We start from the raw sequence: 9,375 nt of genomic DNA, 5'->3' as shown, positions 1-9,375 counted from the left end.
GATCAGTCTGTATGTGACCAACGTGGAGGCAGACCACCAATTCACAGAGTTTGTAGGGGCCACCATGTTTGGAACCTATAATGTCATCTCTCTGGTGGTTCTACTCAACATGCTGATCGCCATGATGAACAACTCATACCAACACATCGCTGTGAGTGAAACCCTAACCTTAACCCTAACACCACCCCCAGCCATGATGAACAATTTGTAACACATCGCTGTGAGTGTAACCTTAACCCTAACACCACCCCCAGCCATGATGAACAACTTAACACATCGCTGTGAGTGAAACCCTAACCTTAACCCTAACACCACCCCCAGCCATGATGAACAACTCCTACCAACACATCGCTGTGAGTGAAACCCTAACCTTAACCCTAACACCACCCCCAGCCATGATGAACAACTTAACACATCGCTGTGAGTGTAACCTTAACCTTAACCCTAACACCACCCCCAGCCATGATGAACAACTCCTACCAACACATCGCTGTGAGTGAAACCCTAACCTTAACCCTAACACCACCCCCAGCCATGATGAACAACTTAACACATCGCTGTGAGTGAAACCCTAACCTTAACCCTAACACCACCCCCAGCCATGATGAACAACTTAACACATCGCTGTGAGTGAAACCCTAACCTTAACCCTAACACCACCCCCAGCCATGATGAACAACTTAACACATCGCTGTGAGTGTAACCTTAACCCTAACACCATCCCCAGCCATGATGAACAACTCCTACCAACACATCGCTGTGAGTGTAACCTTAACCTTAACCCTAACACCACCCCCAGCCATGATGAACAACTTAACACATCACTGTGAGTGTAACCTTAACCTTAACCCTAACACCACCCCCAGCCATGATGAACAACTCCTACCAACACATCGTTGTGAGTGTAACCTTAACCTTAACCCTAACACCACCCCCAGCCATGATGAACAACTTAACACATCGCTGTGAGTGTAACCTTAACCTTAACACCACCCCCAGCCATGATGAACAACTTAACACATCGCTGTGAGTGAAACCCTAACCTTAACCTTAACACAACCCCCAGCCATGATGAACAACTTAACACATCGCTGTGAGTGTAACCTTAACCCTAACACCACCCCCAGCCATGATGAACAACTTAACACATCGCTGTGAGTGAAACCCTAACCTTAACCCTAACACCACCCCCAGCCATGATGAACAACTCATACCAACACATCGCTGTGAGTGAAACCCTAACCTTAACCCTAACACCACCCCCAGCCATGATGAACAACTTAACACATCGCTTTGAGTGTAACCTTAACCTTAACCCTAACACCACCCCCAGCCATGATGAACAACTTAACACATCGCTTTGAGTGTAACCTTAACCCTAACACCACCCCCAGCCATGATGAACAACTTAACACATCGCTTTGAGTGTAACCTTAACCTTAACCCTAACACCACCCCCAGCCATGATGAACAACTTAAAACATCGCTGTGAGTGAAACCCTAACCTTAACCCTAACACCACCCCCAGCCATGATGAACAACTTAACACATCGCTGTGAGTGAAACCTTAACCTTAACCCTAACACCACCCTCAGCCATGATGAACAACTCCTACCAACACATCGCTGTGAGTGTATCCCTAACCTTAACCCTAACACCACCCCCAGCCATGATGAACAACTTAACACATCGCTGTGAGTGTAACCTTAACCCTAACACCACCCCCAGCCATGATGAACAACTTAACACATCGCTGTGAGTGAAACCCTAACCTTAACCCTAACACCACCCCCAGCCATGATGAACAACTTAACACATCGCTGTGAGTGAAACCCTAACCTTAACCCTAACACCACCCCCAGCCATGATGAACAACTTAACACATCGCTGTGAGTGAAACCCTAACCTTAACCCTAACACCACCCCCAGCCATGATGAACAACTTAACACATCGCTGTGAGTGTAACCTTAACCTTAACCCTAACACCACCCCCAGCCATGATGAACAACTTAACACATCGCTGTGAGTGAAACCCTAACCTTAACCCTAACACCACCCCCAGCCATGATGAACAACTCCTACCAACACATCGCTGTGAGTGAAACCCTAACCTTAACCTTAACACAACCCCCAGCCATGATGAACAACTTAACACATCGCTGTGAGTGTAACCTTAACCCTAACACCACCCCCAGCCATGATGAACAACTTAACACATCGCTGTGAGTGAAACCCTAACCTTAACCCTAACACCACCCCCAGCCATGATGAACAACTCCTACCAACACATCGCTGTGAGTGAAACCCTAACCTTAACCCTAACACCACCCCCAGCCATGATGAACAACTTAACACATCGCTGTGAGTGTAACCTTAACCTTAACCCTAACACCACCCCCAGCCATGATGAACAACTCCTACCAACACATCGCTGTGAGTGAAACCCTAACCTTAACCCTAACACCACCCCCAGCCATGATGAACAACTTAACACATCGCTGTGAGTGAAACCCTAACCTTAACCCTAACACCACCCCCAGCCATGATGAACAACTTAACACATCGCTGTGAGTGTAACCTTAACCCTAACACCACCCCCAGCCATGATGAACAACTCCTACCAACACATCGCTGTGAGTGTAACCTTAACCTTAACCCTAACACCCCCCCCCAGCCATGATGAACAACTTAACACATCGCTGTGAGTGTAACCTTAACCCTAACACCACCCCCAGCCATGATGAACAACTCCTACCAACACATCGTTGTGAGTGTAACCTTAACCTTAACCCTAACACCACCCCCAGCCATGATGAACAACTTAACACATCGCTGTGAGTGTAACCTTAACCTTAACACCACCCCCAGCCATGATGAACAACTTAACACATCGCTGTGAGTGAAACCCTAACCTTAACCCTAACACCACCCCCAGCCATGATGAACAACTCATACCAACACATCGCTGTGAGTGAAACCCTAACCTTAACCCTAACACCACCCCCAGCCATGATGAACAACTTAACACATCGCTGTGATTGTAACCTTAACCTTAATCCTAACCCCAGCCATGATGAACAATTTAACACTTTGCTGTGAGTGTAACATTAATCCTAATCCTAACCCTAGCCATGATGAACAACTTAACACATCGCTGTGATTGTAACCCTAACCTTAATCCTAACCCCAGCCATGATGAACAACTTAACACTTTGCTGTGAGTGTAACATTAATCCTAATCCTAACCCCAGCCATGATGAACAATTTAACACATCGCTGTGAGTGTAACATTAATCCTAATCCTAACCCTAGCCATGATGAACAATTTAACACATTGCTGTGAGTGTAACCCTGACCTTAATCCTAACACTAACCCCAGCCATGATGGACAACTGTTACCAACACATCGCTGTGAGTCTTACTCTATCACTGGAATGCAAAATCATTCATTCATTCACTTGTTTGTTTATGAGTCCAACCTGTCTGCTGTCATTTAATATCACACTGTTTTGTTCAGATGCTTAGCATGTGTTGTTTCTGTTCAGGATCATGCAGACATTGAGTGGAAGTTTGCAAGAACCAAGTTGTGGATGAGTTACTTTGAAGAGGGGGGGACTCTGCCTTCTCCATTCAACATCATCCCTAGCCCCAAGTCAATCTGGTACTTCATCTGCTGGATCAGGAAACACATCTTCAAGATCACCAGGGCCAAGAAAACAGAAACATTTGGAACCATAGGGGTGAGGATGAAGTCTCTAGTCTACATCAACAATCATTTTACTGAACAGTAGGGTTGCAAAATTCCAGTCATTTCCCCAAATTCCCAGGTTTTCCAGAAATCCTGGTTGGATGATTCCCGTATTTCTTGTTTATTCCCCTCTGATTCTGGGAATCTTCCAACTAGGATTTCTGGAAGACCTGGGAATTTGGGAAAGTTACTGGAATTCTGCAACTCTACTGAACAGCTTACAGTTGAAACGTCTACTCCTTCTCTTCTCTAGTCTCAGTGGGTTGTTCACAACGAATTATCATGAATGAAATGACCTGTTCTTCCCAGAATGGTTAGACGTGCATCATGAGACTTAACTGTTCTGATAGCATCAGCAGTTAGAAGTTAAAGGGATAGTTTGGGATTTTGGCAATAAACCATTTTTATGTCTCTGCGTTCAGTATGAAGGAAGTTAGAGATAGTTTCACAAGCCAATACTAACTAGCATACGCGCTAGCTTAGCGAAAAAGTCGTAGCCCAAAGACGGGAAGTCTTTTCATACAGCTAGTTAGCATTGGCTCACAAAACCACCTCTACCTTCCTTCATACTGGATTAAAATTGTATCCACGAGTTAATCTGACTCTGGAGAAGAAGATAAAGGGCTTCATTGCCAAAATCCCAAACTATCATTTTAACAGAGAATGAATGGGCAGGTGATGACAGAGCTAGCTGGCCAACTCTCTACAAAGCAGGAAATCACATTAACTGATTAGTCATGCTACCTGGTGTGCTCTTGGAGTAAATTAATGTTCCTCTTTTGTAGAGACGGGCTGCTATAAACGTCAGAATAAACCACCAGTATCAGGTATTTATGCATTTCTTTTTTCAATATAAAATTCATTATGTTTCAGTTTTCAATGTGTTTCATTCTGTAGATGCACATATTTTGAACGTGATTTTTCTGAAATGGCACCCTATTCTCAATATAATGCACTACTTTTGACCAGAGCTCAATGGCCCTGGTCAAAAGTAGTGCACTATAGTATATAGGGAATAGGATGCCATTTGGAACAAATCCCTGTACCTGTCCACTCTCAGGATGATGCTTTCCATATTATCTCCAGAAGTTGTTAGTAACCCAGGAGTGGGTGTATTTGATAGGATTTTATCAACCTGTGGACTGTGTTGTTTTCAGGAGGTTTTGAGGAACCTGGTGAAGAGATATGTAGCAGCCATGATCAGAGATGCCAAGACAGAGGAAGGACTGACTGAGGAGAACTTTAAGGTAAGGTTTGGTTTCCTCTGACATTACACATTTATTTACATTTGTTTCTCTATCCAGCACCAGACAGGGACTACAGAAGAACAATAAGCATTGTTTCTAACTCCAGCAATGAATGTTGATTAACGTGCACTGTCCACTGTAAATGTCATAAATAGATAAACAAGTTGTATGTGTGTATGTTTCTTTCCCCAGGAGCTGAAGCAGGACATCTCCAGCTTTAGGTATGAGGTCCTGGGGATGATGAAGGGGAAGGTGGGGCCTGGGGGTGGGGGCGTGGCTCTAGCAGGAAGTAAACCCAGTGAAGAGGCAGGGGCCTCCATTCTGGTCTACCCTGACCACTCCTTCAAGTACTCCCCAGAGTTCTCAACAGCCGCGCCTAAGACCAACATGTTTCCCGACACCACGTCCATACTCCAGCAGAGGGTAGCCCCCTCCTCCACCTCCTCCTCCACATCCCCTTCCACCTCTCAGGGCTTGAACCGACTGGTCAACGGCTCTGTGGTACCCTCTTGGGCCTCCATTGACACCTCCTCCACTCCCATCTCCTCTTCCTCCTCCACTCCCATCCATGCCTCCACCAAAGACAAGCTGGCCAGGAAAGACTTTCCAAAAGACATCTGTGACTTTGGGCTCTACTCTGTGTCTGAGGAGATGGGGGAGGCTGACCTGGAGGTGCTGGACTGTGATGGAGAGAAGGAGGAGCAGGGTGGAGCGAGGGAGAGGATGTGTACAGAGAAGGAAGAGAACGAAGGGAGGGGAGAGTGAAGAGAGAGAGTCCATAGTAAAAAAGACTGTTGAGGATGAGACTGATACGTAGAAGGACTTACAGTATCTCACATAAGTGAGTACACCCCTCACATTTTTGTAAATATTTGAGTATATCTTTTCATGTGACAACACTGAAGAAATGACACTTTGCTACAATGTAAAGTAGTGAGTGTACAGCTTGTATAACAGTGTAAATTTGCTGTCCCCTCAAAATAACACAACACACAGCCATTAATGTCTAAACCGCTGTCAACAAAAGTGAGTACACACCTAAGTGAAAATGTCCAAATTGGGCCCAATTAGCCATTTTCCCTCCCGGTGTCATGTGACTTGTTAGTGTTACAAGCTCTCAGGTGTGAATGGGGAGCAGGTGTGTTAAATTTGGTGTTATCGCTGTCACACTCCCTCACACTGACTGGTCACTGGAAGTTCAACATGGCACCTCATGGCAAAGAACTCTCTGAGGATCTGAAAAAGAGAATTGTAGCTCTACATAAAGATGGCCTGGGCTATAAGAAGATTGCCAAGCCCTGAAACTGAGCTGCAGCACAGTGGCCAAGACCATACAGTGGTTTAACAGGACAGGTTTCACTCAGAACAGGCTTGTATCAGAACAGGTCGACCAAAGAAGTTGAGTGCACGTGCTCAGCGTCATATCCAGAGGTTGTCTTTGGGAAATAGACATATGAGTGCTGCCAGCATTGCTGCAGAGGTTGAAGGGGTGGGGGGTCAGCCTGTCAGTGCTCAGACCATACGTCGCACACTGTATCAAATTGGTCTGCATGGCTGTCGTCCCAGAAGGAAGCCTCTTCTAAAGATGATGCACAAGAAAGCCCGCAAACAGTTTGCTGAAGACAAGCAGACTAAGGACATGGATTACTGGAACCATGTCCTGTGGTTTGATGAGACCAAGAAACTTATTTGGTTCAGATGGTGTCAAGCATGTGTGGCGGCAACCAGGTGAGGAGTACAAAGACAAGTGTGTCTTGCCTACAGTCAAGCATGGTGGTGGGAGTGTCATGGTCTGGGGCTGCATGAGTATTGCCGGCACTGGGGAGCTACAGTTCATTGAGGGAACCATGAATGCCAACATATACTGTGACATACTGAAGCAGAGCATGATCCCCTCTCTTCGGAGATGCTCTCCTGATGCTCGCAGGGCTACTCCTGCCCCCCTCCAACCAAGCCTCCACATGCCCTGTCTGCCACTGCAGCTGGAAATCCAGGATTGGGCTCCACTACCACCAAAAGACCAGAAGTAGGGCCTAAAGAAGATTGTTTTTCTATGCAAGCGAGTAAGACCTTTAGAAGCAACATGTTCTTGCAAGTGAAATCCCACAAGAGATGCTATACTGTACATGTAGGGGAGAGTGGTGTTAAAAGATGCTTAAACTTATTTAAAGACAAAAAAGTGATTGTAATTGTGTTAAAATTAGACATGGTTTTAAAAAGTTAGTGTTAATATTTCATTCAGTACAGAAATTTGAAGGTGGCTTAACTTACCCTGTCCCATGGTTCAACTTACCCCATACTCTGGGTAAGTTGTGCAAAGAGACAACTTTTTTGGTACAAGCTATGTTTTTAAAACTACTGTTTACTGGAATTCTGATTTATTTCCAGGGATACACAACATCCTGAAATATATGTAGATATCTTTGTTAGAAATAATATTATATTTCCCTTGACGGAGTGATACTGAATGTAAAAAAAAATGGCTCAACTTACCCCACTCTCCCCTACAACTGAATGTTGACATGGCTTAGCTTGTGAAATCCAGTTCCTTAGCGCTTAGCTTTTGTGAGGAATTCCCCATGTTCTTACCATATGATGCTATACTCAGTACTGACAGTAACACTGTGCACTAACTCAGCTCCCAGCATGCCATTGTTAACCTTAAAGGGGACATCTGAGATTGGTATGTGCATGTTTTGGGTGGCTTTTTATAGATCTGTTTGAGGTTTTTTTTTTTCTTTAGGCCTATCCCTCAGCTTTTTATTAAAACAAGCTGAGGGATGGCGGGGTTACCACTTTGTTGTTTTTAGAATCCCAGATTTGCCCTTTAAGTTAATATACTGAGACTCTCAGCATCCATTCACATATGAAATATTGAATTATATTCTGATTATGTAAATTGGTTAGATATGTATAATTTCTGAGGGAGTGCTAATGTTGCCAGTATTTTTATTGGATATTATTTTTGGCATTCATTCAAGCTCCAGAGGGCTATACAACATGAATCAATAAACATAATATGTTTTTAACATAAATGATTTGAAGTCAGTATCACCATCCTTTCAATAGACAGTGAGGGTTTCTCACATACATATCACTGTTCCTCATTCAGCTTTTTGCACTTCCATGGATATTCTCAGCTTCACACCTACAGATCTGCTGGAGTGTCCCATCTACTCATTAGAGCTCTGTCTCCATGGTAACATGAATTGGAAGAATCTTTTTCTTTTTTTCTTTAACCTTTATTTAACCTTTATTTAACTAGGCAAGTCTATAATGAAGGTACTTCACTGCTACTTCTGACTAGTTAAGGTCACACGGAGGAACACTCTCTTGGCTGAGATACCTTTTTCTTCTTCTTTTTTTTACTATTTGTCCCCCGATCCTCTGACATATTTAAAACATATTTTTTATGATAGGATAGATGGGTACAGTTGGGGAGATAGACATAAAGGATGTAAAGGCACAGACAGACGGCTGAGCCGGGACTCAAACCCCCGTTGCCCCGTTGCACTATGGGCTGTGGTCAAAATTAGTGCACTTTATAGGGAATAGATTACCATTTCAGAGTCAGACACAGCCCATCTTTCCTGCTGCTCTTCTCCCCAGTCACTCAGTGTTCCATCAGTCTGCTGGCCTTTACAGGGAAAAGTCACACTGCATGTGTTAAATGTGTTGACCGTCTGGGTGTAAAAACACTGTCATTACTCTCTCATCTAACAGGGACATGCTGCTCCGGGAGATTGCCTGGTAACTCTGGCCAATGGAAATAATAATGATGGATTGTAGAGTGAATTGATTGTAGATTGTTTAATAGGATTATAAACTGTATCAAATCACCATGGATGTGGTGGGATGTTTGGCTTGACAATGACAGCGACTGGAGTTGGGAAACCCTGGCTGTGGACTATGGGCTGTAAAGAACTGCCTGCATTCTCCACCGTATGCGTCATAAACTGTGAGTGTTAGGGTTCAGGGGACGTGCACTGTGTAGTGTCTGGTGTGTGTACTGTGTAGTTTCTGGTGTGTATACTGTGTACTGTGTAGTTTCTGGTGTGTATACTGTGTACTGTGTGGTTTCTGGTGTGTATACTGTGTACTGTGTAGTTTCTGGTGTGTATACTGTGTACTGTGTAGTTTCTGGTGTGTATACTGTGTAGTTTCTGGTGTGTATACTGTGTACTGTGTAGTTTCTGCTGTTTGTGCAGAATCTAGTGAACAGTAGGCGTGTTCTGTTCATCTAACCAGAGAGAGAGAGAGAGAGACACTGCCCTCCCTGACGGTAGGGTTATCTCTATGGTCCTGCCAAACTCACATATCTCTGTCTCTCATAGCGCATGTGGAGCAACTCAAAACAATGATTGACTTGTTAGTTGGTT

General features: G+C 44.4%; 1 protein-coding gene across 1 annotated transcript in view; it reads left to right on the top strand.

Annotated features, from left to right (window-relative positions):
- Window positions 1-5,902, top strand: part of LOC115163313 (short transient receptor potential channel 4) — a gene marked incomplete in the record, with an annotated part of 23,308 nt that extends 17,406 nt beyond the window's left edge. Inside the window, 5 exon segments of the mRNA XM_029715091.1 lie at window positions 1-151; window positions 3,547-3,741; window positions 4,535-4,576; window positions 4,907-4,996; window positions 5,189-5,902. Of these exon segments, the coding sequence (XP_029570951.1) occupies window positions 1-151; window positions 3,547-3,741; window positions 4,535-4,576; window positions 4,907-4,996; window positions 5,189-5,761 (1,051 nt within the window).
- Window positions 5,903-9,375: the final 3,473 nt, after the last annotated feature.

This window comes from Salmo trutta, chromosome 26, assembly GCF_901001165.1.
Source record: "Salmo trutta chromosome 26, fSalTru1.1, whole genome shotgun sequence".
Taxonomy (NCBI): domain Eukaryota; kingdom Metazoa; phylum Chordata; class Actinopteri; order Salmoniformes; family Salmonidae; genus Salmo; species Salmo trutta.
This window is presented reverse-complemented; position numbering and strand designations above follow the sequence as displayed.